The sequence below is a fragment of the Phaeoacremonium minimum genome (genome assembly GCF_000392275.1).
Source record: "Phaeoacremonium minimum UCRPA7 unplaced genomic scaffold PA7_03_scaffold_288, whole genome shotgun sequence".
Taxonomy (NCBI): Eukaryota; Fungi; Ascomycota; class Sordariomycetes; order Togniniales; family Togniniaceae; genus Phaeoacremonium; species Phaeoacremonium minimum.
Genome location: NW_006921193.1, coordinates 557,592 through 574,266, shown reverse-complemented (window position 1 = coordinate 574,266; position 16,675 = coordinate 557,592). Strand labels below are relative to the sequence as shown.

The following is a 16,675-nucleotide window of genomic DNA, read 5'->3' as shown; positions in this document are numbered from 1 at the left end:
ATGTTATATCCGAAAGATCTCTTGCGTCAACGGCTAGACCCATCCTAATGACCGAACCGGGGACACCACTGCAATTCCATGTACTTTTTTTCCTTCTGCCCCCAACTTATTTACTTTTGTCAATGTTCGCGATGGGGGTCATTAGCTTGAGCAGGGAGCAGCTGGTTCTTCACAGGTGAAGGAATTGACGGCATTGAAGCTTTGAGCTCAGGAAGACTCGCGCTCCTTTCTTCTAGCCACCGAGCGGAGAACCCCTACCACCCGCGATCGGAAGTCCCCCGCCGCCTCGATCACGACATGATGGGTTACCGGGAAGAGTCAACACAGCCCGAAAATGACATCGAACAAGAATTTCGCAAAATCGATGGCAGGGCATATTCGACCTCCGAACCAGAGATTGCCTTCGCGACAGAAAGCGCCGATCAGGATGTCGAGAAAATGGAGACCGATGACAAGTTTGACGCATCGAGAGTTGAGAACGCGACTGACACGGAATCTCCTGACTCTGTAGCGCTTGAGGGATCCGAAGCCAGCCAGCAAAGCAAGCGGTGGGCAATCATCGGCACGATCTATCAAGGTCTCTCTTGGACTCCTAGAACTTGTCGATATGATCCCGAAAATCCACCGAAATTTTCGCTGGCGATGAATTTCTTGTTTGCCTTTGTAGGTCCAAAGGTGTATTTCAAATATACTAGATTATTGGTCAGCTAACATTTCAGGCCACCACAATAACCGTTGCAAATTTGTACTACAATCAATCTATCTTGAATAGAATGGCGGATACATTCGATGTCAGCTTTGAACGAGCATCTTCAGTCGCCACCCTGATGCAGGCAGGATACGCGTCTGGCCTTCTCCTCATCTGTCCTCTAGGTGACTTATTCCGACGGCGACCATTTATTCTGCTTTTGGTGGCATTTACAGCGACTTTGGCAAGTCTTTCATCGTGCTTGGGTTACTTGAGCTAATCTATTGTCACAGTGGATAGCCCTGTGTACTACCCAATCTTTCAACGTCTTTGCAGGCATTTCCTTCATCTGTGGTATGACAACAGTGACGCCACAGCTGATGTTACCTCTGGTGGGCGATCTCGCTCCGCCACAACGGAGAGCCTCTTCGCTAGCGATAGTCGTGTCGGGTCTTTCCCTCGGCATGCTCATCGCCCGTTTGCTATCCGGCATCATCGCCAACTATACCGATTGGCGCAATATATACTGGTTCGCATTCGCCGCTCAATATCTAGTATTCTTCCTGCTCTACTTCTTCATGCCGGATTATCCGTCTAAGAATCCCGATGGCTTAAACTACTTCCGCATGATGTGGTCCATTGTACAGCTACTCTTCACGGAGCCGGTGTTGGTGCAAGCATGCCTGATCTCATTCCTCGCTAGTGCGGTCTTCACCTCATACTGGACCACCTTATCGTTTCTCTTATCATCGCCTCCTTATTCATATTCGTCTTTGACCATTGGCCTCTTCTCCTTGATTGGAATATTCATCATCTGCTGGGGCCCAATTTACAGTCGACTCATCATCGATAAAATCCAGCCGTTGTATTCCAGTGTCATTGGGCTTACCATAGAACTAGCTGGTGTAATTGTTGGTACTTTCATCGGCAACTTCACTGTCGCAGGACCAGTGATCCAAGCGATTGTCATTGATCTTGGCAACCAGGCTTGCAATATTGCAAATCGAACAGCGATCTATCACATTCAACCGAAAGCTCGCAATCGTGTGAATACGTGTTATATGCTGGCGGCATTCTGTGGGCAGCTAACAGGTACGGCGGTTGGCAATCGATTGTATGCTCAGGGAGGCTGGGTATGGAGCGGAAGTTGCAGCAGTACGTTCCATTCTATGATATATGTTGATCTTGCACTAACGACATCACAGTTGCCTTCATCGCATTCGCTCTTGTCGTGAGTTTTGCCAGAGGACCGCGAGAAACACGCTGGCTTGGGTGGTCTGGCGGATGGGGTATTTGGAGAGATGACTTGCCTCGGAAAAAGGATCAAAGCACAGCTGAGGTCGTATCTGAGGCAGCTATCGAAATTGATAGTCGTCAAAGCGAACCTTCACCACAAAGAAGTTCGAAGTCCCACGACTAGCAAGCTTGAAGCTCCTACTAATTGTGAACATCAGTAACTTCTGGCCACATATAAAATGTACATAAAATCCCAATATACAACATCTAAGAGGTCTTTCTGGAAAGATTGGGGTAATTTTTGACCGACAGTTTTCGCTGCCGAGATCATGTATGAGTACGCGTCATATTCGAAGAGTCCTCTTTGGGGCCCGCAACTTGGGGAACTAGCATCCGGAATGCCTGAAGACTTTGAGGATTAAGGCATGACAGGACTGGTGCTTGACGACCTGTTTTAGGCAGATTTTCTGCGGAGGTCTTACACTCACCCGTAGATAGAGGTACGATGAAAATTGAGTAGGACATGGTTGGCTACGGCTAAGGAGAAGCTTTAACACATGAGAGACAAGCTCTTGCCATAAATGAAAAGACAACAAGTTGTAATTGGGCATGTACCCTGGCTATCCCAGACGAGTCAACTTCTCAACGCATACACTCTGGCCGCATTTGTGAAGATCAGAATTGTGAGCGTGAGAAGAGGCACAAGGTCTGCCTCAGGCGATAGCCTCAGGGGCCATATTACAAATGTCATCCAATACCAGTCTCACTTCTACAACAATATCTTATCATATTTCAGTTACATCATATGGCAATACCAGCCTATCAGAGGCTGGAAATTCTCAAAACTCTTTGATTCAATGTGTAGATTAACGACAGTTTGATTTGGTGTGGTTAATTGATAAAATGATAGCATTCTCGATAGGTAACATGTTAGGACCATGTTGAAAGTTCAAAAGAGACAAGAAATGAAAACACAGTATGTGGCCCCCAGACTATTCTCAATCCCATCGGTACCACTTTTCTATTCCTAACACCCGTTCGAAAGACTATTCCCCATTCAGCATTTAGGCAACAATCTTGATATATCTCGTTCCCGGAGTGTCGCAGATCGTTCTACCAGAGCCATCTTGTGCTGCGAAGCAGTGCATATTGACCTTGTCAGTGCAGGACCCACCACCATTCTCCTTGTTACAAACGATCCAGTCGCTGGCTTCGAGCCCCGCAGCCCAGATGATGCACATGGTGCCTGGGATATTCTGAGAGTCGCCTGGTGCTGGGTTGTAGGTCGTTTCTGTGCCTTTACAGCCGCTGCCGGTGCAACCGCCATTGCAGGCCGTAAAGGTCCAGCCAAGGACGGAAGGGGCGGTCGCGAGGATTGCTGTGAGGATAGCGATAGTCTGCATGATGGAAAAAACAGAGCGAAAACGCCAAAAATGAAAGTAATTCGATCAAATTGAATTATGAATCAAGAGTGAGTTCTAAGTCGATGACAAACTGGAGTGCTCTTTTAGATAGCTACAGGTATTCGCTGAAACTTTGTGAGCACTGTACACTGAGGACATGGGGTTCTTCTCTTTCCATTTATATCTACATTCTCATCATTTGTCTCGAAAAAGATCTACACAAGTGTAACGTTTTTGTCGAGGTCATGGGTGCCTTTGATACGAGAATTATAGCATCTATTTACAGACGAAGAAGAGGAGGCTATCCAATCTATATTTGATGCCTGTCGTGCAGTCAAATTATATCTAGCTGAATTGCAACGTCGGCGATCCCCTATGGCGATCGGTCAAAAATCTAGCCACTCAAGAGGCTTTCTGCATCGGCACACAAATGAGAGCTTCGTTAATAGGGATAATAGGTTACGAGAAGTTTTCCCTGCGAGCCAATGAAATGTTGAATCCATGAGCTGAGCCCGTCAGCTTTTTCGATGAAGCTGAGTCATCGCCAGGAAATGGAAATGGATGCAAATATAGATAGCTTGCACTCCCGCAGCATGTTCCTTGAAGTGGAAACTAGCTATTGATCATTACCATTATCAGCACTCAGCCTCGAATTTTAAAAGAAGCGCACGTGTTGATGTCGTTGAACCATTTGCGGAGTCTCTGATGCTTGAGCACATTTTCCCAGGCATATGAGCACACAGCCAGTACCTATCGTGATGAGATACGCACGCTTAAGAAGACCTGGTTATAATTGCGCACTTATGTGAAGACGTGATCTGCGAAGAGCTGGTTCTCTGGTAAATTGGATCAAATTGGCCAGACTTGGTAAATCGTAGAGGGCAGATGAAGTACTCTGAACGCGCAGGTGAGAATCAACCCCTGCATTTCAAGGAGAAATCTATCATCCTAGGCATACGACTACACAAGTCTAGAATCCAGCTCTCGGCTGCTATTTCTATGCTCCGAGAGACCCTTCCAGGACGAATTGCAAGTGTCTTACGCAGTGCGTACCCTGCCATAGTAGCGGTTCCATTATATGACTGATGGCAGAGTCATGGACACGCTTCGTAACGTTGTCGAGCTGCTTATTTGCGTAGCTTCTGTGATTTGACTTGAAACCTATCAACCGCCTACATCTAATCAAAAGTCTCACCTATGGTAAAGAATCGGTGCACCCGCCGGAGACAAACTTCTCTGCTAAGCGTTCAACCGGCGTTTATTGCTAAGATGGCTCCTTAGCTGGGAAAAAGGAGAAAATGGATATAATCACTCAAGGCAGAGAGGGTTAGAAGCACTCGAAGTGGTCGTATCTGAGCCAGATATTCACTTCATTGTTTTGTGACTGACATACATCGTCTGCCCTTGAGAAGCGATTGCGGCTAGCTACATATCGACATACATTCAACCGAGCGGGAATACAGGTCTAACTAATAGACAGGATCTTGTGGAGACCAGCCTTAAAGCCCTCTAGTTAATTGAGCTAGTTGATTGAGCTCGTAAGTTGTATAATAGACGTCACTCCTAAGGTTGGTCCAAATCCAGCTGCATTTAGCAAGATCCCACAAACGCTAAGTCACCAGATATAACTACAAATTTTATTTCAATTGTCGCTACAAATCAATATAGGAATAATATGGAGCAACTCTGCCAAACTCATTTTTTTGTTTGTGGGGAGGGGTTTATCTGATGTTGTGGAATTCCAAGTTCCGATGAGTGAAGCTTAATCAATGCAAGAGTCCGGGGAAAGCCACAACGGGTCAAGCGGTGTTTCATGCTCGAAGTGTATCCACTCCTCAGCGACGCGTCACCGCGCCAGGCCATCGTAATTTGGAAAGGCAAAATGACGCGGCATATTCCGCACTGTAAGCCCCCAATTGGCACCGCACCACACATTATGCACCGAGGAGTAGCCTCAGTGATAGGGCTAGCAGTAGCAGCCTTATGCATACCTTGCCGGAGCGAGCACGGAAAAAACCGCAGTGTCATGAGGCCGTCCTATTTTGGGGACAGATGCCGTGCTGCGGTAGTTGTGACGACGTTAGTGGCGGGGCTTGAATACCGGGACTGTGGACCGTTTGATTGATACAGGACCAAAGGCCCGAGGCTGAACCTGAAGGCATGACGTTATCCTGGTTCCTGGAACTTGACTCCTGAGCTGAGTGGTCGAGTCAGCCCATCATCGAGAATGGGTCTACATACTCAACCGCATATAAGCCTGCAGATACATAATTATACAAACGATGGTCCCTGACAAACGGTTGACTCTGGTCTCATCACGGACAACTGCGCTTGCAAATAATCTTATCTTCAGGAGTTCTTATACTTTAGTGCCTTTCATCAACCTATTAATCCAGTGAGGATGCCTCGATATTCGCGAGCAACCATCGCAGCTTTAGCGACCACAGCAACTGCTGCATCTCTATCCGATTTATGCACTGTAACCAACGTGCAGGCTGCCTTGCCCGCGAATGGTACCTTACTAGGCATTGACTTGGTCCCATCAACGGTTACTGCAAGTGCTGTCTACAATGCAACAACTGGCGGCGGCATGATGGGTGGCGGTAGCACGACAAGTTATACCTACTGTAACGTGACCGTCACTTACACGCACACTGGCAAGGGTGATGAGGTCGTTGTCAAGTACGCGTTCCCCAGCCCTTCTGACTTCCAGAATCGCTTCTATGTCGCCGGTGGCGGAGGCTTTTCTCTGTCGACTGATGCGACTGGAGGTCTTGCCTATGGTGCCGCTGGAGGAGCTACCGATGCGGGATACGACGCTTTCGATAACAGTTACGACGAGGTAGTGCTTTATGGAAATGGATCTATCAACTGGGACGCCACTTATATGTTTGGTTATCAAGCCCTTGGCGAGATGACTCTTGTCGGCAAGGCTATAACAAAGGGGCTTTACGGACTATCAAGCGAAAGCAAGGTCTACACTTACTACGAGGGGTGCTCCGATGGTGGACGAGAGGGCATGAGTCAAGTCCAGAGATGGGGTGAGGAGTATGACGGTGTAATTGCTGGTGCCCCTGCATTCCGCTTCGCGCAACAACAAGTTCTTCATGTGTACTCGTCTGCTGTAGAGCACACATTGGATTACTACCCACCTCCGTGCGAACTGGACAAGATTGTCAACGCCACAATCGCGGCTTGTGATCCTCTCGATGGACGAACGGATGGCGTTGTGTCTCGCACTGATCTCTGTAAACTCAACTTCAACCTGACTTCGATTATCGGTGAGCCTTACTACTGCGCGGCGGAGAACAGCACTTCTCTTGGATTTGGTTTCAGTAAGCGCCAAGCTGAGGGAAGCACAACTAGCTACCAGCCCGCGCAAAATGGCACTGTGAGTGCCGAAGGAATCGCAGTTGCGCAGGCTATCTACGACGGCGTCTTCAACTCTCAAGGGCAGAGAGCATATCTCTCCTGGCAAATCGCGTCTGAGCTAGGGGATGCTGCTACAGTCTATAACTCTGACACAGGAGCATGGGAACTCAGCATTCCGTCTACTGGTGGAGAATATGTTACGAAATTCGTGCAGCTTTTGGATCTCGACAACCTTGACAACCTCGATAATGTTACGTACGACACTCTGGTCGATTGGATGAATACGGGCATGATCAGATATCTGGACAGCTTGCAGACGACCCTTCCCGACCTCACTCCCTTCCAATCTTCCGGTGGCAAGCTTCTTCACTATCATGGCGAGTCCGACCCCAGCATTCCTTCCGCATCGTCAGTGCACTATTGGCAATCTGTCCGATCGATCATGTACGGTAATTTGACCGACGAGGAGAGTCTGTCTGCGCTGGAGGACTGGTACCAGTTTTACCTGATCCCTGGCGCAGCTCACTGCGGCACAAACTCGCTCCAGCCAGGGCCGTACCCCCAGAATAACATGGATATCATGATTGACTGGGTTGAAAACGGCGTGAAGCCCACCCGCCTGAACACGACGGTGTCTTCGGGCACTTATGCCGGCGAGACTCAAATGCTTTGCCAGTGGCCAACACGCCCTCTCTGGCAAGGGAACAGTTCTTCATTCGATTGCGTCAACGACGAAGCATCGATTGAAAGTTGGACCTACACTTTCCCTGCATTTAAGTTGCCAGTATACTAGATAAATATTACACTCTGGACAGACTTGGCTTGACGTTGCAAGGTAGCGAGGGACATTCTAATAAGGGGCAATGTTTGTATGTACATAATTGATAGCTAAGACACTTCGAGCAAATAAACCCAAAACAATTTACTCCGCTCCTGGTGTCTGAGACCACTCTTTCCTTGCCGGGAAGTCTTATGGCTTATCTCATGTTGTAATTCCGGCCTTCGGCGGCCTGTTCCTGGCGATACAACTAGCATGCCTTTGCCTTCGATGGGATGGGCATTCTCTTGATCAGGGGCTCCTACGGCGAGGAGTGCTACATCGCGGTGTTAGCTTAAGCTTGGCAGTGCTATATAACGCATTACGGTACGAAACTCTGTGGGGTCCCGCCCCACTAATTTCCACTGCTCTTCAGCATGGTTTGCGGCTCGCTCGCTTGCGGTTCTTTGAACTTCAATCAATACCTATTCTGACCAGCCTTGAGAAGGCCAGCGTTCTCATGTGCGTCTCCGGGCTACAGTCGCTGAACTGATTCGATTTGAGGATATCAACATTCCCTGCGAGATTGCGTCGTCATCCAGGACTAGAGGGGTGATGTCATGAGTTCTCGGGATAGGCGAAAGAACGATGGCTCCTCGCTTGCCTCGCCTCGGACGGTAAAGCGGACCCGGACAGGTGCGTCACCTTCATGGGCTATGCCCTGGCCTGCTTCGTAATTACAGTATTCTAATGCATACCAGGCTGCCTCACTTGTCGGGCGAGAAGGGTAAGGGGCACCGTCTTCGGGAGACAAGCAGATGCTTCTTGTGTCGAAGGCGGAAAAGCTGATTGAACGACCAGGTCAAGTGCGACGAGTCACGGCCGACATGCGAGAACTGCAAGAGATGCTCCCACGAATGCAAATGGCCAGTGGTCCAGGATGCATTGGTCTCGAGGACTCGACTGAGGGAAAACCATTCTGCTCTAGTTGTCTCTCCCAGCAATGCGGGCGGCCGCCCGCGGGATCATGCTCCCATAGTATCCAACAATCCTTCTTCAAATCCGACACGGAGGAACGGCAAAATTGCTTGCACGGGCTGTCGTGCTGCGAGATGTCGCTGCACGCAAGAACGCCCTTTCTGCGCAAGGTGTCGTGAGCTCGGTATCACCTGCACATACCAGCCCATCAGTAGCACAGTCGACCAGTCAGTGCACGAAAACCCGTCAGAGACGTTGTCCCCACAGACATCCACTGGCGCCGACCGCCTTGATACCTCTGCTGTTGAGAAGTAAATAACTTGAGGCATTGTACTCTTATGGACGAGACTTACGGGTGATAGTGACATCGATCTAGTTCCGAAAAGCATCCAATATGATCACATTCAAGCTTTCTTCACCAACATCTACCCCTGCCAGGCAAATGGGTTCATTCATCGCGGAACCTTACTGCGAAACTTCCAGACCGGACGCGTCGACCGAAAATTACTGCTGGCGATATGTACTGCGGCTTCGCGCTTCGTTAAAGATACTACGAACTCCGCATCCAGTACAACGCAAGCCCAAGCAGAAGCATGGGCAAAGGAGGCAAAGTCTCTTCTGGTGTTAGAGGATATGACAGCGGACACAGTGGCAGCAGCCTTGCTACTAGCTCGACATGAAGTCAACTCTGGAAATTATTCATCGGCGTGGATGCTATCGTCAATTGCGACAAGAGCCGCACTAGCCCTGGGTCTGAACAAGGAGAGTAGTGCTACGGACAACTTACCCTTCAGCGAACAAGAGACCAAGCGTCGGCTTTTCTGGGCATGCTACTGCCTCGATCGCATGATGTCGACGGGATCGCCTGAACTCGTTGTTCTGCGCAGTGAACACATTCGTCTCCAGCTTCCGTGCGAGGAGCATCAGTACCTATTTGGTATTCCGTGCTGGACACCTGTGGTAAATCTGGAAATTGAGATGCCCAACGTGGGACAAGAACAGTCGCAAGCCCAGCGTGACATTGGCATGTTTGGCCAATACGTCCAGGTCATGCAGATGCGTTACTCTATATTGAAGTAAGTTTCGGTTCTCGGAATGCAATTAGCACAGATGATTGTGCTGACAATGTTTTCACTTGCAAGATACGTGCGCAATCAACCTGGAGACCCGAAGGAGAAGCCGCCGTGGGACCCGATATCAACCTTCGCACAATGCGCAGAGAAAATGTCAACTTGGAAACAGACTTTACTTCCCCAGTTCCAATTGATCCCCGACACTATCTACATTCGCCAGTCACAGGACCAGCTCTCGCCACTAATCATGCTGCATGTTTGGTTCGAGCAATGCATGTCAGATCTCTACAGGATCGTCATGCCAGGGTTTCCCGAGACTTTGCCAGCTTCCATGTTGTCAAATGCACCTGCGGGCTGGGTCCAACAACACCAGTCAGCGTGCGTGAGCCATGCTAGCAACATCGCTTCGTTGTTCGAGAGAGTCGGTAGTCTGGTCGACATGCAGAACTTCGTCTTCCTCGACACGAGTCTACCTATGTGTGTATTCGAGAGTATGTGCGTGCGACTTCAAGGGCTCTTCATGTTACCACAAGAATCACTTGAGCAACGCAAAGAGGATTGTAAGTCAAGCTTCAAGATCTTGATAGGCTACATCGAAAGAATGTCAAGGTACTTTCGGCAAGCACAGTGGCTGGTAAGGTTATACAACTCGCGTGCCCAGAAAAATGCTGATAATAGGCTTCAGCTCAGAGAAATGCAGAAGCTTTTGCACCGTCACAACATCACCATTCCCGGACTAGCTGACATGAAATTGAAGTAGGTTATGTGCCTGTAGACCACATTGGTCTTTTCCTACATCACTGCCCCCCTTACTATGAGGTAAATACTAAAGTCTCGCAGTGACTTAGGCGGCACAGATGCCGGAAGCCATCCATGGCAACGGCGCATCCAAGGCCTCAAAAACGCGAAAGCCGGGAGCGGCCAAACCACGAGCAATCAAATGAGCAGAATTGCTGGAGAGATCGCACCGCATACACAACAAATGCCATTATCCACCGATACCAACCAGATCAACAACCACGCGGGCATGAATCTCGCAAACCTCCCTGTCAATGATGCCTCTCTGTATTCACTTCCACAGGGTATGGACTTTGACTTCAATCAAGGAGACGATGTACAATATGCGAATGACCTTGTACTTCCACCAAACGGGTGGGGCGAAGCTCAAGTGATTCCAGGACTTGCCAACTTTGGCATGATGGGCGGTTGGGTAGCCGATGGGCTAGAGGATGAACTACGTGGCTTCGCTCAAATGGATGGGCGATGATAAAGAATAAAAACATTATGAATGTATGTTGCAAGTAGTTGCGCTAGCTCGGTCGAAGGGACAATTGCTCTATTGATCGCACTCTTTAACCTTTGTGGCGTCTGGCCTTGATAGATGCCATGAATAAATGGTTTCTAGGCCTTATACAGGATCTAAGCAATAGTCATTCACAGTGTGCTGTCAGTCAATCCAATACGTACTACGTTGCAAGACTCAATCCTACGGACTCTCCTGAAAAGGGCCGTTGGTAGTGGTCAGTCCTCGATACCCTGTCCTCTTTGAAGAAGCTCGTGCTAAAGGACAAGAAGTCATCAGTGGGAATACAAACCAGCCACGCTCCGTAGAGTCCGTCGTTCGGAGCTGTTCATTTACGCAGCACCATTTTGCCTTAGCAAGATCCCCCCGCACTATCTTCTCTGGTGCATAAGTGGCATATGGGACTACGGGAACCATCAAAGCCGGCTTGGTAAAGGCGAGGTAAAGGCGAGATAGCGCCCGAAGTGCCTGCGGACTAGAATATCACCCATTAATGGAGCAACGTAGCCTAAGGTCCCGGCAGTCGGCACATCTGCCGCATCTGCCACATCTTCTTCCCAGAATAAGACGACGCTCTAGGCGCTAAACTCCCCGTACATCTACCAAGCAGGTTCGCCAAATCAGTATAGAGGAAATATGTTATAACATTTTGGAAGTGGACAAAGGGACCGCCTCGAACACTAGGCATGTCCAGCTGTGCACTCACCCCGTGCGAAAGTGAACCTGCTTTGAAAACATAACTCCCTCATCAATCCCCCTACGCAATTGAGTGGAGAGCCTCGCAATCCAAGCCGAGCAGAATTTTCTTTGCAATGAAAATGAATCGTAAGTCCAAGTTCGAAGTGTTCATATCGGTAGACTGAGCGAGGCGACCGGAGCGAGCGAACCGAGAGTAGCGAAAAATGGGCCCTTTAAGGGGCACCTAAGAAACACACAGCCCCTACCCACTCCGCCGAGCCCACCCACATTCGAGATTGCGAGTTTTCCATGAAACAACTTGATATTTGACTGCAGTCCGTTTGATTGGCACATATGTCACATATCAATCCTTCTAACACTTTCACTCAGTTCGATTAACTCTAATAACACTACCATTGACCTTACGATGTCCTCGTGCTGTCTAATATAGGGGAGTTTTACATACATGATGAATGCTACGCTGTGCCTGCCATGAGAGAGTAACACGGAAGGCTACCTTCCCGATAGGACATGGCTCCCGAATGCTATTCCCCGTAGGTGTCGTTTGTGGAGCAGTATTTGCTCGGCCGAATATGACCTGCGTCCTTATGTGACTCTGTTCCACCTCTGTGTATAGCACCGGCGATCATAGCCATCCTTGACGAATAGCACAGGACTATATCCATGCTTCTGGGTTAGAAGATGGGTCACAGTAGAAGGATCCGCTTGATGAGATGCGATGCGACTATCCATCTCGCCTGGGCGTGTAGGAAGCGGTCACTTTGAACTACTGTGATGGACCAGTCAAATGCAATGCTTATAATGAATAGAGTATAATTCGGCTGCAGCTCTGTCTTTTGTGTTGTCTTTCAGAGCTATTCTCCTTTGTCGTTGTTGTCACGACCCTTCTGGTATCGTAAGTTACAAAAAGCTGATAGCACATGAGCCGAGACGACCAAGCAAATCCGCCAAAATGCGTGCGACTATCGCATCAGTGCTAGGCTTGACAGCAAGCGTTGCGCTGGCTGGTTGCCCTTATGCCGACATTAACAGAGGCACTCGCGCATGCCCGTACGCCAACAAGCTTGCTCGTGATACGCAGAACAACGCCGGCGATTCTGGTGCTGTCATCAAGCGTGAGCCACCAGCTGCTGACAAACTTGGTGTCATGTACCTGAACCGCATTGCGCCATCGGGGTCGCAGTTATATATCGCCAATGCCGATGGTAGCAATGCTACGCCGCTGATGGCCAACCAGTCTGAGCCCTTCGACTACCATCCCAGCTGGTCTCAAGATGGCGAGTGGATTGTATTCACCAGCGAGCGGCGTGCAGACGGCCAGTCTGATATATTCCGGGTCAGACCTGACGGAACTTGTCTGGAGACACTTATGTCTACCGACTCTTTCGAAGATATCGGCAGCTTGTCTCCAGATGGTGCAAAACTTGCTTTTGTTTCAACCGCCATAAACTATACCACCAACGTCTTTGTCAAAGACCTCTCCACTGGCGCAGTTGTCAATGTAACCGGAAGTGATGAGACGGTTGGCAGCTTTGTGGGTCCACATAGTTTCTACCGGCCATCTTGGTCGCCTGATGGCAAGTGGCTTGCCTTCAGTTCTGATGCCAACACTGAGTGGACCGGTCACAGTAATGGTACGGGGTGGGAGCATACTCAAACGCTTGCGCTCTATGTGGTGCGGTCGGATGGGACCGAGTTCCGTAAAGTTCTGGGAGCAGATGGTTTCTGCTTCGGTTCGCCTCAATGGTCGCCCGATGGGGAACGCCTGGCATACTACAATATGACCACGGAGGCTACATACAATGCTCACGGAACTAGTGGGCAGCAAGCATCCATTGTGTCGCAGATATTCAGTGTTGATGTAGCAAGTGGAAAAGATATCATCCAGCACACTTTCGATGCTTCTTTGAAAGTTGCAGGCCACTATGTTAGCAATGAAAACATCGGCTTTGTTGTAAAGGCTGGCCAGAAGCAAGGTATCAATTACACTCTCCCCGATGGCACGCATCAATATTACAATAGTACGTTGCGGAACCCGTCGTGGTCTCCTGACGGGACCCGAGTGGTGTACGAGGAGTATATATGGGGTCAACGACAAGCCGAGAAACCCCTATTCAGTTGGGATAATGAATGGGAATACCGTTTCATGGATGTATTCCCACAGTTCAACAACGCGACTAAGCGACTTGCTACAACGGAAAAGCAACTCGGTAACTCCTCGTCATCAATTGTCCTAACGGATGCTGACTACAGCAACCTTGTCAGGGCTTTCGACGTCTATGACATCAACAGCACCGCTGCGGAACAAGCCATGTATGCATCTGGTCTAGCAGGCGCTTTCCAGCCGACTTGGGCACCTGATGGCTCACAACTAGCGGTTGGTTATGGCACCTGGTTCTTTAACCGCGTATTATATCCTGGAAGGCTATATCTATTTGACGCCAACAGTGATGGCACCTACAAGAACCTGACCGATGGAAGCCTCAACGCTGGATTTCCATCATTCTCTCCAGATGGCACCAAGCTTGTCTATCGGCTTTGGGACTGGAACAACGGCCCACTTGGGTTGTACATCATGGACTTGGCAACAGGCAACACAACACGTCTGACTGACGGCTGGGATAATACGCCTGGCTGGTCCCCCGATGGGAAGCTCATCGTCTTTACACGGCAGACAAATTGGACATGGGGAAACAGTTGGGAACTTGATCGATTTGACATCTGCACTATCAAACCCGATGGTACTGACTTAAAGGTTCTGACCGAGTCGCAAGCCAATGACGCACACGCTGTGTGGTCTCTTGACGGCCGAATCATGTATAGCAGTGGGATGTACGGTTTTCGGGATGAGAGCAGTCTGTACGACAACACGTTCCAGCCCTATGGGCAGATTATCGTGATGAACGCCGATGGTTCTAATAAGACTATGTTGACGGATAGCATGTGGGAAGATTCAATGCCCATATATGTCTGGAGATCTGGTTTTGAGTAGTTGCTACCGCCTTGGAAGAGGATGACGAGGACACGGGAGCTTCTAGGTCAGTGACGAGTACGGCTCGTATGTCTACCATTTCAGGCCTCAGCAGATATCTTCCTGAGAGCGAAAGTGGCCTTACTTTGTATACGACACGATCCCGAGACGTGGCTGTCGAGACTGTAGGGAGTGATGTGGTTGATTTGTCCAACATGGATTGGGTTGAGGCGACGAGTTTCCTGGAGAATAGTCTGATTCGACAGGCGGCAAGGATGAGAGCAGCATGGAACCAATAATCGAAGAACCCAGCAATGTGGCTGACGACAAGCCAATAAGCACCGTTGACTGGGAGCAGGAATCCGGAAGCAGGAAATGTACATCATAGCAGTGGAAGTTTTCTGTATACGCTTTACAATAAAGAACAAATTTCTTCAACCCGATCCACTACGAGCCTTGAAAATTGCATTGAAGTGATACACAATAATCAACTTGCACAGTCATATTCGATTCGCGGAGTTGTTTTGTGGCATGTCCGTAAGCCTATAATGGATTTTCGATCCATTGTTGCTCCAATTCAGCATCGATACCAGACGTCCCTCTCATCAAACTATCGAAGAATGCCACGTCGACGCCTTGAAAGGTCCAGTCGTCGACATCAGTCACAATGGGAGCAAGCGCATCTGGCTGCTGAATAGTCATATCTTGGCTAAGGTTGGGATAATCCAAGATGGCCTTCTCATCCCTGAGCGTCTGCTGTGCTGTTGGTCGTTTCGAGTACATAGAACTGGCCGGAATCATTGAATTTGGATCCGAGTCGTTCAAAGGGCAAATCGGTCGTTCATGAAAGGTTGATGCGCGACCGAGAGTCGACACTTCGATGATGGATTCGATATACGAAGGTCGATGTGTAGGCTCACAGGAGATAAAACCTTGTCGAGAAATCTTGATGGTACCGAGATAGGGGATATTTAGGCGAAGCTCGTTGCCTTCTTTCTCGCCTTCAGTCCTGTTAACATCTCCTCCAACAACACTCGTGATATAATCGCCTCCATCAGATGCATCTGCTTCCATTTCTAGTAATCGTCGGACAACAATGGCACTTTTCTCGGTTATCTTGTCTTCGTTCATGTGACTGATTGCATCCATTGTCTCCAAGGCCTGATCAAGGATGGCGCGGTCGCTTGAGCGTTGATGGGCTAGGGAGTTGGTTGTTGTGCGATGATAATGAGAATCTAGATGAGCAAGTGAAAGTGTCATTGCCGCTAGGAGTGCGAAGAAGTCGACTGGACGAGAGCAGGATGACGCAGGATTGAAACTCCTATGAGCGATAAAACGTGCCAATATTTCTCGACTAGCATTGACGCATGCATTCTTGGCATAAGCGTGCCCATTATTATCACCAGTTCGGATCATGAACGGTAGATGAAGCTGAATCAATAGACTGTAGTAGTAAACTTGTGCTCCCAGTCGTAGAGTTTCCAAGTAGGTATCTGGCTCTCCTAAAGCAAAGCCATGGAAGTTTACCGGACGCCAGAAGCTCGCAGGCATGCTTCTCGAGAGTTTCAGGAGCTCAGAGTCAATTGATTGAGTTGTCGTGTGGTCCCTATGGTGATAGGCACTCTCGTTACGGTCGAGTATACGAGATGCCATGATTGTCAAGATACGTTCGAACCTTCCAAGAGGCGGCTCGTTTTCCCAAACCGACCACGGCGGCACATTCTTTTCAGATATACCTTGAGGAAGGCCAAGAAGGAGACTGAGATATCGATCCATATGAATTATACGGAACCACAAGGCCTCTGGTTGCGCAGTGGTCCGTGAGTCGAGATACTTTAAGACAGGCCTTATTGACCGGTGAAGCCCCAATAATTGAGCAGCAGTCATTGCCCTGCGATACACGGCCCACCCACGTCGAAGATTTCCACAATTTATCTCAAATATGCCTTCTAAAATGATGCAGATTAGACCCTCGACAGTTCCCTGCATCTCCTCTTTGGTCGTCACCCAGGTCGTTGCGGCGAAGACTAGCCGATGCATGATCGCATCTTGTGGCTCGGAAAGGCCAAGAAACCTGTCTCTAGCCGGATTCTGTAGAGTAATCGCAAATATGAGCATGCATCTAGCAATGATTACTGGATGTGCATTGCGGCTAGGAAGCTTGAATTCGGAGCAGAGCTTCTCGAATGTCTCAT

At 49.0% G+C, this 16,675-nt stretch overlaps 2 protein-coding genes across 2 annotated transcripts; both read left to right on the top strand.

Moving 5' to 3' along the window:
• Positions 1-5,728: 5,728 nt before the first annotated feature.
• Positions 5,729-7,492, top strand: UCRPA7_3591 (putative tannase subunit protein; the record flags this gene model as incomplete). The annotated part of the gene is made up of 1 exon (XM_007916080.1): positions 5,729-7,492. The coding sequence occupies one exon, from the start codon at positions 5,729-5,731 to the stop codon at positions 7,490-7,492; it is 1,764 nt and encodes a 587-aa protein (XP_007914271.1).
• A 4,969-nt stretch (positions 7,493-12,461) lies between these two features.
• Positions 12,462-14,501, top strand: UCRPA7_3590 (putative tat pathway signal sequence domain-containing protein; the record flags this gene model as incomplete). Its single annotated transcript, XM_007916136.1, has 1 exon — positions 12,462-14,501. The coding sequence occupies one exon, from the start codon at positions 12,462-12,464 to the stop codon at positions 14,499-14,501; it is 2,040 nt and encodes a 679-aa protein (XP_007914327.1).
• Between the last annotated feature and the right edge of the window lie 2,174 nt (positions 14,502-16,675).